Below are 15,039 nucleotides of genomic sequence, written 5' to 3'. Positions count from 1 at the left end.
TTTTATTCTTAATATTTAAATCTTTTAAAAAGACCTGGTTTCGAAAAGACAATGTGAAATATCCCGTTCCCAGGAAGAATCTTATCAAATGGACAAACGGCGTGCGGCCCTGCAGGGTTTTAATTCGAATAAATCCAAGTTGACGAGGAGGCGGCCTTTTAAAATTCCAATGATAACGGACCGGATCCACGGAGCTCGTCAACGACGTAACGTCTACCGTATTATTTTTCTCCATCCTTATCCATATTTTTTTAAATCGCTCCTCTGAATTATTGGTATCAATAAGAAAAACAAATAAAATTTTCGATACGATAAGAAATTCAAAATCTATTCTCTTTTCTGTTTTGATTATTTCAAGATATCATTTGTAATTTTCAATTAATCTATTAAGTAGATAATATACACTTTATATAATTAATTATGTTGATTATATCTAAATACATATATTCGAAAGATTCATATAATATTTAAATTAATATTTTTATATTAAAAAATGATTAATTTTGTTTAATTTATTCTTTGTAATTAATTGCAAACTTTTTACAATTGATCAATAATTTCTAACAGGAAAAAATAACATTATATATATATATATATATATATATATGTATAAAAAATAACATGTATAGTAATACTAAGTAATACTAAAAATAAGCATTAGCATAACTAGCCTAAATGTTTATGCAAAACGAAATATATTGGATACTTAAAAATAACTCATCGTCCGTGTATCGTTGAACAAATAATCGAAGCGTTGATTAATAGTTTCATTTTTTTACGGAAAAACAAATAAACGATTATTCATTTTAACAGATGAACTCCCGCTGAAATTTTATATAATATGGCACTAGTACAGTGACAGTTAAACAACATAAATCAAAATGAAGTTAATATTTCTATCATAGTTTTTAAAAATTCTAAATTTAAATTTAAGATATTAGTACAAAAATGATTAAAAAACAAAATTTGATTTTTATTAATATTAATATATATATTAAAAGTTAAAAATAGATATTATTATTATCATTTCAGTCAGTAATATTAGACACATATCGATAATGCAGATATTACATCTTCATAAAAAGCTGCCCAGATGTCGCTAATGTATATATATAAAGAAAGCTTATGTAGATTTCTACTTAAACAACGTAATTTTCTTTCTGTATCTTCATAATCAATTTTTTAAAATTAAAATTTACATTTTTGAATGAAAGTGAAAATCTAAATTAAAAAATTTAGATGCTATTTCATTTAAAACCAATTTCTTTATAAAATAAATATTACAAAAATTTTATTACATTTATCTTTAACTGTAGTATATATACAACATTAAAATTAGTTTAATAATTAATAAATCTTTAAAAGAAAAATTTGAAATAATTAATATTTTTAATATATAATTATTAAATATTAACGAATAAATGTATATATTTTTATTGGATGCAATCACATCAAATAATGATTTAATAAATTTACGAATTTTTTATATGAATTTTTTTTAAATTACTTTAGCGTAAATTCAATAATTTATTATATTAACAACTTTGTAAAATTAATATTCCAAAAAAATAAAAAAATAATACTATGAATAATTATATATTTTGCTGTTCAATATTCAATTGAAAAATATTTTAAATGATAGAAATTTAAATCTCTGAATAAACGTTGGCATCGCCATCTAGAAGGTATAACCGAATGTATCGGAAGGTCAGACGTAAGAATATTGTTCCATTCTTAATTGACGAAATCGATAAACTTACATATATGAGTTCGTAATGTTAGTGTACATTACATATATATTTAGTAAAAGTGATATTGTGATGTAGCTACAGTTTTGGTATCAGTTACGTATATAACATCATCGAAGTAACGTCTCGTGTAACATTATTAGACTTTTGTATTACTTATCTATAAAATAATATAAAGTATTTTTATTAGTATTGAATGTTCTAAATACATTCTTTACTTTTTCAAGAATCAGAATTTTCTTCACGGATTGATCAACTATCTTACTATACAGGTACAAGATTTTTCTTACTTATTTTGTTTTTTGATTTTTGTATATATATATACATATTTCTAAAATAATTTTTGAAACGTTTTATTCCATATTTTGTATAAAAAAATAATACTGATTATGAGTATTAATGCAATTTAAATGGAATTTAAATTTATATTAAGTGCAGAACTTAAAAATAGCATTTACTACGCCCATTATTCGCATAATCGTTTAAAAAAATATCTTTTGTTATAAATTTAAATAAATTCTATAAATAATATAAATATTTTTTTTTATATTAATTTATGTATAAAATTTAAAATATATAATGTTTTGTTTTATTATATATATATATATATATATATATATATATATACACAATGTATTACGTTTTATTAATTATTAAAAATATTCACTTTTGCAAATGATAGCAGTATTTAATTAATTCACTTAGTAATATAGTAATAATATATGTATTATGTAAGTTTATAGATTTTTTCACATATTGTTTTCGTATTAATGTTAAAAAAAAAATTAAAAAATAGTATATTGACATAGTTGGAAGAAATAATAATAATTTTTAATACGAAATAGTTATATCATTTATCATGAAGAGATAATATAATATATAGTTATTCTAAAAATTATAACAAAAATATAATATTTAATTAATATTACATATTAGATTTAATATTAAGTATTAAAATAATATTATATTAATGTTTTATTATACTTTAATTTTAATTTTTTAATATACTTTATTGTTTATAATAATATTGAAAGAATTGTTTCATGATAATTAAAAATTGATTTATAAATAAAAATAATAAAATATTTTTATTATCTGATTTATTATTATTATTATTATTATTATTATTATTATTATTATTATTATTATTAATAAATATGATATTAAAAATTTTACACATATATGTATGCATATAAATATGTCCTAATATAATAAATATATTTACAAAATAATTTAAAAAGTAAACTATTTACATTTTTTTTTTAATCTATTTTTAATGGCATTTAATTTGAGAGATACAAAATTATCTCTATTTAAATATGTATATAGTTATTTCTATATTAATACATATATACATTCTATATTTACATATACAAGGTCATTAAGCCATCATTAAATAAAAAAAAATATATTCAAATATATATATTTACAAACATAATTATCATAGTAGATAATATATGATTACAATATTAAATTAATTGATCCAATTAAGTTTCTTTTAATAATTAACAATAATCAATATATATATATATATTATATTTGATAACATTTAATTCTCTATTTTTAACATTCATATATAAAAATATAAATAATTTTTTTTTTTTTTTACAGAAAATTTTATAAATATTCTATGTAAAGAAGTCTGATGAAATGAAAGAATTATTTACACTATAAGGAAATGTATTAAAGAAATTTATCCTATTAATAATCAAGTAATATCAAAAGAATACAAATGTCTGTATTATCAAATTCAACAAAACAAGTATTACAAAATACATCATCTCTTTCAATGGAAATACAAGATGGTAATACTACAATGTGTAATAAGGTACTTTGTTGAATACTTATATATAAATCATAACATTTTCTATTATATTTAAAATAAAATATTTGTTTGAATTTTTATCTGCTTTATCATATTTAATTATTAGAAATTTTAAAATTAATTTATTCATATATTACAATTAAATTTTCAAATAAAATGGATCTGTTAAATTTTATTTTACAAATTTGAAATTCATTACATATTTGATTTCAGTCAATGGAAAATCTAATATTCAACTATATCATACACAACATTAAATTGTGTATTTCAGAAGAAGCAAGAAAAAAATATTGGGAGCAATGGTATATCTAATGCACAAAGAGTATGGACAAGTTTGTTATCAGGTGCTATTGCAGGAGCATTGGCAAAAACGACAATAGCACCTTTAGATCGCACAAAGATAAACTTTCAAATTTCAAACAAACCATTTTCGGCAAAAGCAGCAATTAAATTTTTAATAAAAACTCTTAGAACAGAAGGTTTACTAAGTTTGTGGCGTGGAAACAGTGCTACTATGGTTAGAATAGTTCCATATTCTGCTGTTCAATTCACAGCCCACGAGCAATGGAAAAGAATCTTAGGAGTAAATGGATCAGAAAGGTAAAATTTAGCAAAATTATACTTATATATTATATTATATAAATTATATAAAATTATAAATTAATACAATATATGAAATATTTATTAAATTTTTTACATTATAATAATCATATGGTATTTAATATTATATTTTTCAATATAAAAAATGTTTTTTCACATATTGTATCAAATTAATATTTTAAACTAATTTATAAATCTAAATCTGTTTCTAATATATTTGTAATATTTGTATTTGTACGATTATATAATATTTATTTAATTATTTATAAAAAATTATTTATCCTCTTTGATAGAGAAAAACCAGGATTGAATTTTCTTGCCGGTTCTTTAGCGGGTATAACATCGCAAGGTACAACTTATCCCCTGGACTTGATGAGAGCAAGAATGGCTGTGACACAAAAGACTAAATACAAAACCTTACGACAAATATTTGTACGCATTTACATGGAAGAAGGAATAGCGGCTTATTATCGTGGATTTACTGCAACGCTACTTGGTGTCATTCCTTATGCTGGTTGCAGTTTCTTCACCTATGATCTACTCAGGAATTTATTGACTGGTAAGTCATTTCTTTTACAAACTTATTCTACGCCGTGACAGTGCTTGTACGCAGAAAAAAGTCGTGATTTATACGAACGAGAGTGGCTCGTATATAAAGCAGGGTACCCGTGGGGCACATCGGGGCTGTTTCCCGATATTGGGACAATACTTACTTTAATAGCGACGCTTGTCGAGACAAGTCCGATGGCTGTGTTTTTCAAGTACGTGCTTCATGTTCGATGATGGCTACGTGTCGATGAACAGTGTACACGGTGGCTATTCCTGGCTTCTCGACATCACTGATTTGCGGCGCCATTGCCGGAATGGTTGCTCAGACTAGCAGCTACCCTTTGGACATTATTCGGAGAAGGATGCAGACTTCGGCGATGCATGGTCAACACTATCACACGATCAGATCAACTATCACAAAAATTTACAAGTGAGTTTTTCATTTAAGTTTTTCATTTAATAATAATTTGAATAAAAATTGTTAATAATTCTAATACAACTATTAAAATATAATTATATTCTTTCATTGCATTTAAATTTTAAAATATAATATTTAAATATACAAAATAAAAAAAATAATTTTTGAATGACTTAAGTTTTTTTTATTACAATTTCAATATATAAAATAAAAATGTTTCATATAATATTTTATTATTTTCAGAGAAGAAGGTATAATGGCCTTTTATAAAGGACTAAGTATGAACTGGATAAAAGGTCCAATTGCTGTAGGAATTAGTTTTGCAACACATGATACGATCCGCGATACATTAAGAAAAATTATTATTTGCCAAAATACTTCATTAAAAACATAAAAATGATATATGCAATTAGAAAAACTAATAAGAAACGTCTAATTATCTATTAACATAAGGCATCTAATTAAAAAAGCAGTAAATATATTTTCATCTGCTAAAAAGTCCTTTGAAATATAGAATGTTTGATAAAAATTGCATACAAACTTTATCATTGTTCTGCTACTAATAATAGTTATATATTAGCAAAATTTGTACAAAAATCTATCAAATACTCAGACATCAATATATATAAAATTTATGATCATAATTAATAGATTCATGTAATGTAGTAATGATTTAATAAATATTATAGTTTTCAAAGGACATATTTTTAAAAGAATAGAAAATAGTACAAATTGTTGATGTACATATTGTTAATCAAAATGTTATAAAAATTGTTAAATTACTAAAAAATGCATGTCATATAAGTATATAAATCACTAAAAAGCAAAACTATATTGCGCAAATATTAACATTTAGTTTATTTGTAATGTGGATATTATGCATAACAATGCAACTGCCCTCACAAATTGTTTTTTAATCATTGATAAACAAAATATAGAAATATTTTTTTCATGAATTTCAATAATCATAAAAACAATTTTAAAAAACTACATATACATTTTCTCACATTAAATTACAGATATACAGATATAATATCTACAATTATTAATGTGATAGTAACAGAATAGTAGTTGTTTTATATTATTGACTAAATAGTCATTAAATTTTGTATAGAATAACAGCATTATTTTAACAATAATAATTAAGTTCTGACAATAATTTTATAAATATAAATGTGCAATATTAACAATCAGCACAATTATTTATACTGAAACAAATTATTATAAAAATTATTCATATCTAATTTTTTTTTATAAATGATCTATAATTATTTTATAAGTTTATAATGGTCCAAATTATTTTAATATTGTATACATTTGAATTAATATTTCATATACTGTAAATTTTTATTCAAATATATTTTAATTAGAATAAAATATTTTCTCAAATATCTAATTTTTTACGTAAATTTTACGTAAGTTTTTTAAATATTAAATATATATACATACTTTTATACTTAAAAATAAATGATAAAATACAACTAATAATACAAGTAATAATAATATAACTGATGATGAAATAGACAATAAAATTTATAAATATTTAATATAATATACTGTTGAATAAGTCTATTATCTTAAATAAAAATATTCTTTACAAAAAGTTAATTTATTAAAATTGACTAGTCTAATAATTTTTAACAGAAATTATTTCACTTCTAGAATTTGTATAGTTATCAATTATTTAAGATATAAAAATGTAAAATAGACAGAAAACATTGTTATTATATATATTATAAATGGTTATTAATTTTTGTGAAAAAATTCTAGCATTCAGTTTTTACTACTTTGATATAGCAAAGTGTAGTTAAAAAATTTTTACTCTTTTTTTTTTTTTATATAAAAAACTTTGTACAATATTATTTAGGTTTAGTTTCTTGATCATTCACATATCTTATATAAATTTCTCTTTCATCATTTCCACCTGGTGGGATTTCAGCTTCATTCAAATATGATACTCCTATAGCAAGTACAGAACCATCATGACTGAAACTAAGAGCAGCAACACCAGCATTATATCTATGAAATTGACATAAACGTTTTTTGTTAAAACCATCCCAAATATTTACATAACCATCTGAACCACCAGTTGCAAATGTATTATAAGTTGAATGAAAACTAATAGCATTCACTGGATATATATGTTCCACATTATTTTCCTTTATCCTATGACATTTAAAAGCATATTTCTTTTTTTGTGCTTCTGGTGTTGTATCAAGATATTCAACAGCAACACGACCCTCTATACTACTAAGAACATATCCCTAAAAGTTATTAAAAATTAAAAATAAAAAATTTAATATCAATATTAAATGAAATCAAAATTTAAATTATTTCATTTATTTAATTATCAAAATATTAAACCTACCTGCTCATTAGGAAAACCTTTAATACAACGTGTTTGATATTTTAAACTGCTTTCACGTCTTTGAAACATACCAGCCATGTTTCTCAAATCCCAAATACAAACTTTGCGTTTAGCTGTACCTACTACAAACTTATCTCCACATACAGACAAAGCAAGAACAACATCAGGTTGTAAATAACTACCTACACAAGTAGGTGTTCTAGGATCCCAAAGTTTTACTGCTGCATCCCATCCTCCAGTTAATATTGCATTCACTGCAGCAGAATATTCAATTTTCCTAATTGGTTTATCATGTGTTCCCATAACTGATTCTATAAAATAATTCCTTTTTATGATTTTTATATATTGGAATAAATATAAATAAAGATAAAAATAGAGAAATATCAATACCAGTATTACTATTGATGTCATACATCTTTAATGTATTTCCTAAACCGCCACTATAAGCATGTACAGCATCCTGTTAAAAAAAACTTTTTTATTCTATTGATATTAAAAAATTTTCAAAACAACTAATAATATAAAGATAAAGATAAAGGAAAAATATATATAATTATATTTAACATTTAAAATTTATATTTTATTTTTTTAAATATATAATATTTTAGTTCTTATTTTTCTTTTTTTACTTAAAAATACAAATATAATAATATAATATTAAATATTTTATATATTATTATAATATTTTAAAACTTGTTTATCTCTTATAAATACATAATACATAATGTGATATAAAAATTTCATTTACCTGAAATGCAACATCTAAAACTGGTAAATCATGATTATATTTTAATCTCATAGTATTTGTATGAATATCATATAAGCGCACTGTACTATCCCATGAAGAAACAAGAAGAAATTGTGTTGAATTCCGCCCAAATTCTACTGCCGAAATCGCATCAGTTGGAGGAGATTTTATTTTGAATTCTGTCCGAGATTCCATTTTTCAAGAAGAAAACAAAAGCTAAAAGAATTAATAAGAAAAAAAATGTATATATTAAATAATACAAATAAACATAACCTATAAATAATAAAACATTCACATACATTTTAAGATTATGACTATTTTTAATAATAGACTTATAATATGTTTCTTCGCTCTATCAATATAAATTCTAATATTTATTATATTATATATATTATTTAAATAAAATTCTAGATAAAAAATGATTTAAGTGAAAGTAAATTTCGAAAAAGAAAATAGAGATATCCACAATATTCCGTACACAATATAAAGGGAAATGTATATCGAACTTAATTATGATACAAATGAATACAAGAGAAATTAGGAAATACAATCTTATTTCATTATCGTGCTATTCAAAAATATATTACATGAAAGCAGTTTTATTATCCAATTTCATTTAACAATTTTGAAATATACAATTTTGTATGAAACTTCAGTAAACATTTGAATCTCAGGAAGTATCAAAAACTCCATATTTTTATTCGTATTATATCCGGAACACATGGTTATTTTCTAACCTCAATAGTACGTTTTAGTTTTGGGTAGTGATTATTTAGAAATATTGAATGGAATATAAGATAAAAAAATCATGGTAAGCTCAACATTTTGATTATATTTTTAAATTAATTATAAATATAACTTCCTTTAAAATTATTTTCATGTATACCTTTCAAAACAATATATTAATTTTGATAAAATTTTAATAAAAATATAACAATTGTAAAATATTTTTTTATAAATTAAAATTAAAATAAATTTTTATCTATTAATATTGGAAATTTTTATTGGATTATTAAAAAAATATAATGTATATCTATAGATAATTAATAATAAGTATGATAAAAAAATTTTATTCAATGACAATAAAAATAATTATAAAAATGTTTGAAATTTTTTAAATAAGTGTATGTTTTTACATTTTAACATTTTTTTTTTTTTTGATAAACATATCATTTCTGTTAAGATATATTATATTACCTTAATATTATAATAGATTATTATGTTAAATATTAATATTTTAAATGAAATTTTTAAACACTTATTAAATAAAATTTTTATTAAAATTTTATATATTTTATATTTTTTATAATTAATTGTAAATTTTTGTTTATAAATTTAATATGTTATAATTTTAATGTAATATTATATTTTTCAGTCAAAGCTTTTTGTTTTATTCGAGCATGCTGCTGGCTATGCCATATTTTCTGTCAGAGAATTTGAAGAAGTAGGAATGTTATTGCCTCAAGTTGAAGCATCTGTAACAGATTTATCTCGTTTTAACTCAGTTGTGAAACTAATTGGATTTTCACCTTTTAAAACTGCTCTAACTGCTTTAGAAAGTATAAATAATATTTCTGAAGGAATTGCTCCAGAAGATTTACAGTTATTTTTAGACTCATGTATACCAAAATCTGGAAAAAAAGATGAAGTTGTACTTGGAGTAGCAGATCCAAAACTTGGAGCTAACATTACTGAAGTATTAAATATAAAATGTGATCACACTGGTGCCATTCCAGAAATTATTAGAGGAATAAGATTTCATTTTCATAATTTAGTAAAAGGTTTTACTGCTAAAAGTTCTGGAATTGCACAACTTGGACTTGGTCATAGTTATTCTAGAGCTAAAGTTAAATTCAATGTTAATCGTGTGGATAATATGATCATACAAAGCATAGCTCTATTAGATCAATTAGATAAAGATATTAATACGTTTAGTATGCGTATAAGGTAATTATTTTAAAAAATATTAAATATTATCAATTTTTTTATATTTATATAAAAATTTAGATAAAATAATTCAATATTTTTAGTTTATTATTTATATATTTATTATTTACTTTATTTATAATTATATGTTTTAGGGAATGGTATAGTTATCATTTTCCAGAACTTGTAAAAATAGTTCCTGAGAATTATATGTATGCCAAAGTTGCAAAATTAATAAAAAATAGAAAAGAACTTACAAATGAAAAATTAGAAGCTTTGGAAGAAATTGTTATGGACAGTGCCAAAGCTCAAGCAATTATTGATGCCTCTAAATCATCTATGGGAATGGATATCAGCCCTGTTGATCTTCTTAACATTGAAATGTTTGCAGTACGTGTTATTGCTTTGGCTGACTACAGAAAACAATTAGCAGAATATTTAAAATCTAAAATGACAGGCGTAGCACCAAATTTAGCTACATTAATAGGTGACCAAGTGGGAGCAAGATTAATAGCACATGCTGGATCTCTTACAAATTTAGCTAAATATCCTGCCTCTACTGTACAAATATTAGGGGCAGAAAAGGCTTTATTTAGAGCCTTGAAAACTAGAGGTAACACTCCAAAATATGGACTATTATTTCATTCAAGTTTTATTGGTCGTGCAGGTACAAAAAATAAAGGTAGAATTTCAAGGTATCTTGCCAATAAATGTTCTCTTGCATCAAGAATTGATTGTTTTACTGATATACCAACTAATGTATTTGGTGAAAAATTGCGACAACAAGTAGAAGATAGATTGAAATTTTATGAAACTGGAGAAATACCTAAGAAAAACATAGATGTAATGAAAGAAGCATTAGAAGAAGCTGCACAAGTAATAGCGAGTATGGAACAAAAATCAGCAAAAAAGAAAAAGAAAAAGGATAAAAAAAGGAAAAGTGAAGTTTTAGAAAATGGAAAAGAAAATGGGTATGTCGAAAATGGAGTAGAAGAAGAAACTGAAGAACCAGTAAAGAAAAAGAAAAAAAAGAAGAAATCAAAAAGTTTAAATGAAAATGAATGAGAATTTATATATTATCTTTATATAATTATTATACTATAATAATTGTATCAATTTTTCTTATTCATAACAATGAACATTATATGTTGAATATTTCATCTTTTAATATAGTTTCAATTGTAACTCTAATAACTTTTTAATTCATAAAATAGTTTAGTTTTAATCATATATTTTCATTGTAAAATTATGTTAAAATAGGATTGACAATTAGATTTATAATTTAAAAACATATTTTCATATATTGCATATATTGACCCTTAAATTTTCTTCTAAAAGATGTATATTAATTTTATATAAGAAACAATTGTAAAATATAATTCTTTATAATTATTGTGTATGTGTACATACATAGTATATATTATTTTTCCAATATAATTTGATTTCCTATTTTTTTTTTATTTGGTTTCTAATCTTATTAATCTTAATCTTATTAATTAAATAATTAATATAATTAATATAATATTAAATTTAATTTTTTTTATATATTTTAGTATTAATATCTATATAAAATCTTTATTTTATAACACTTATTATTTAATTTATATTATTTTTTAATTTAAATTTGTTAACATTATATTCCTTTTTCTTCTTAAATAATCTTTAAATTATATTATAAAATGTTTTTCTAAAAAACAAAATATATCCATTGATTAATCATAAAAAATAATTAAATTCTAAAATTTGATAAAAAATTATTAATATAAGATAAATTTTCTTAAATTTTAAATTTTATAACATTTTATCTGTTTTATATCTAAGACTAAATTATAATTTGAAGGAAATTGGTAGGATGTAAAATTAGATATTCCATATATAAGGAATAGATGATACTTTATGTTAAAAATGAAAATAAAACAGTTGACAATTTGTATTAACACCAGCACCAATGAGCATTTAATAACGATAAAACTGTGATGTAAGTATAAATACCAGAATTAATAATTACAATTATCGCGACTAATGTAAACAATATTCAGTCGACAAGTGAGCTATTAGTTATCATTCGCACGTATATAATACTATAAGCGACATAATAACTGTCCTGAATTTCACCAGAGGAACAATAATTTTCATTTTGTGTAATATTTTTACATAAAATTGTAAGGCATATGTAAATAGCCATATATTTTAAACGCGCGATTAATATTGATATGTACCAGAATATGTACGTATTGCTTAATAGTTGAATATTTCTTACTTAAGTTTTCTTTGATAAATGCAATGTTACAAATGTATGTATGTATGAATATATGTTAAATTAATAAATAATTGTAATTTAATTAATATATAAATAATAAAAGATTACAAATTTTATATGATTTTATTTGTAACGAATGAATACTAAGAAAATTGTTGAGTTATATTCAAAACGTACAATGAACAATATCAACGCGCGCAAGTAGCATAAAAATACATATTTAAATGTATTTCAATAAAATAATATTTTTGCTTTCTATTTTTTTTAAATTCAGAATCAATAAAATTTTTTGAATATATTAATTATAATGTTAATTAATAATGTTAATTTTCCAATATCGTTATATAAAAATTTATAAAACTTATTTGCTAACAAAAAAAAGTTCATTTAACTTTCATGATCTTAATTTTCATCCAGTTTGACTTTATAAAGGCCTCTGTAATTCTAGACTGTAATCGTGCTTCTTTATATTAATATTTATACGGATCAACTGACAATGATACCGCACTTATTGACTATATTTTTTTATATTTGTACAATAATACATACATATATATGTATGGAAATACATATATATGTATGTATACTTTAATACTTTAAAAATATATTCCCATCATACATCAAATAGTACACTTTATATAAAATACTCAAATAATGGAAAATGTAAAGAATTATTTTTCCCTTATATATACAAGATTCAGTCTCTGATACTCGCATAGAAGCCTGTAAGTTAATTTCACATCAACTTTATGAAATGATTTAAACAAAATTTAATAACATAACAATAAAATTTCTATTATTATCAATTCATAAAAAATGAAATATTTTCAATCACATAAAATAAGTTTTCGGGCACCTGTTCTATAGATATTTATATAGAGTACTATATAAGCAACAGATTATCTAAATTATTTGTTCAAAAACATATATATATAAATATGAATTTCAACTTTGCTGCAAATTCTGAAATATTTTATAAATTGAATTTCAATTATTTGATAAATAACAGACAAGTACAATATCTACCATGCTAAAATATAATTATGAAATAAAAATTTTATATCAATTATATATGTAATATATGTCATATATATACTATAGTAAAAACAAGAAATAGAGCATGCAATTTTTTTAATATTCTCTGATGAATAAATATTTTAATATCTAAACATTCTATAAATTATTCTCTAAAATGTATTTCAGTATCATGCAGCAAAGATATATCAAATCACTGATAATAAACAATACATAAAATGAATTGGATCTTAATCTATTAATTAATATCTAACTATTAATAATTATCTTTTTTTTTTTACTAATCCCATGAATAATTATCTTAAAAGATATGCATTTCATTATTATTAGTAACAAAGAATTAAGGAAATGCTATTTAATTTTTACTTTCTCCTATTTTACAAAAATTGTAGAATATCATTATTCAATCACATAAATGATTAAATTTTTTATCACTATATAATTACACAAAATCCTTAAATAATTTACAATGGACAATAAACATAATATTAAATCACCATTCTGAGTGGAGCGCTTTTGAAACGCAATAAATCCCGCTGATTTGTGCTTCTGTGCTTCTTTTTAAGATAAGTTCTTGTATCCTGCATTATGCTTTCATATGTATTTTTTTTTTTAATAACTACTAATTTTATATTATTTTCTTCGTGCAAAACTAACTATAGTAGGGAAGCACTTATATCATTAAGTAATGTTATTGCGCCTTTTTGTTTTTTTTTATAGACGAATATCATCAATTGTCAAATAATTATATTTATATAGAAAAATGAAATTATCCTTATAATTTAAATTGTCAATGTGTAAATGCAGCTTTCTAAAGTCTGCAATAATTCTATTTTCTACATTCAACCCCTGTAAAAGCATTTTCTTTTCTTTTAAGACATTGAATAACATTTAACAGAATGCCTTATATCCAATAGTAAATAAAAGTAATATACTACATTTTCTCAAATATCTATAACTCACTTTCATGCATACATTACTTATAATACATTATATATGTAAGGCATAATCTTGATTTATTCACTTTACATTATGTATAAAAGATTTAAGACAAGTCTGCCTGATTTGTTCCCACATGATTTGAAGTAACATAATTCATTAAAACATGATTCATTAAAAAAGTACAACATTCGTATTATAGAATGTTATTGGGAACATATATCTAAAATTCTTATTTCAACAAATATGTATTAAAACTTAATGTACAGAGCTGCTCTTAAATTAATCATATATTTTATGCAGTATTCACAATTATATTTATCATAATTTTCAATAAATTTCTACTCTTTTCTTATTAAGTCAAATAGTAACCAAATTCATATGATATAGTCATATATTAGACAAACAATTGAACAAACTTTTAATTCAAAACATAAAATATAGAAATGAATGATAGCTCTCTTTTTAACTATTTGTGAACACATAAATTATGCAATATATATTTCATTGACCATTTTGCTCTGACATTTACAATGCAATTTTTTACAGTTGCACCCTGTATAATGAGATTGCTTTGCCCAGAAAATAGAAAATTTATCTCCATTTTTATTAAATAAATAGAT

The 15,039-nt window shown here is 21.9% G+C and overlaps 3 protein-coding genes across 4 annotated transcripts; 2 read left to right on the top strand and 1 right to left on the bottom strand.

The window, feature by feature from the left end:
* Positions 1-1,667: 1,667 nt before the first annotated feature.
* DPCoAC (dephosphocoenzyme A carrier) lies at positions 1,668-6,531 on the top strand. Of its 2 annotated transcripts, none has more exons than XR_001112400.3 (6): positions 1,668-2,020; positions 3,360-3,576; positions 3,845-4,173; positions 4,467-4,732; positions 4,832-5,152; positions 5,384-6,531. XR_001112400.3 is itself a non-coding variant. In XM_012489106.3 (6 exons), the coding sequence occupies exons 2-6, from the start codon at positions 3,481-3,483 to the stop codon at positions 5,532-5,534; spliced, it is 1,017 nt and encodes a 338-aa protein (XP_012344560.1). In that variant the 5' UTR covers positions 1,668-2,020; positions 3,360-3,480; the 3' UTR covers positions 5,535-6,531. The 2 variants fall into 2 exon arrangements, 1 of the variants encoding a protein (XP_012344560.1); XM_012489106.3 differs by having other exon boundaries at positions 4,978-5,152.
* On the bottom strand, positions 5,975-8,928 carry Bub3 (mitotic checkpoint protein Bub3). Its single transcript, XM_086911839.1, has 5 exons — positions 8,556-8,928; positions 8,257-8,472; positions 7,899-7,968; positions 7,509-7,819; positions 5,975-7,404 (listed from the first exon to the last, which is right to left on the bottom strand). Exons 2-5 carry the CDS (start codon positions 8,449-8,451, stop codon positions 7,000-7,002), a joined length of 981 nt encoding a protein of 326 aa, XP_086767965.1. The 5' UTR covers positions 8,452-8,472; positions 8,556-8,928; the 3' UTR covers positions 5,975-6,999.
* Positions 8,780-11,587, top strand: Nop56 (Nop56 ribonucleoprotein). Its single transcript, XM_086911838.1, has 3 exons — positions 8,780-9,067; positions 9,632-10,203; positions 10,338-11,587. The coding sequence occupies exons 1-3, from the start codon at positions 9,065-9,067 to the stop codon at positions 11,245-11,247; spliced, it is 1,485 nt and encodes a 494-aa protein (XP_086767964.1). The 5' UTR covers positions 8,780-9,064; the 3' UTR covers positions 11,248-11,587.
* The last annotated feature ends 3,452 nt before the right edge of the window (positions 11,588-15,039 follow it).

This window comes from Apis florea, unplaced genomic scaffold, assembly GCF_048593485.1.
Source record: "Apis florea isolate Af1SG1 unplaced genomic scaffold, ASM4859348v1 contig_3367_pilon, whole genome shotgun sequence".
NCBI lineage: Eukaryota > Metazoa > Arthropoda > Insecta > Hymenoptera > Apidae > Apis > Apis florea.
Note: the sequence above shows the minus strand (reverse complement) of the source record. Positions and strands in the feature narration are given on the sequence as shown.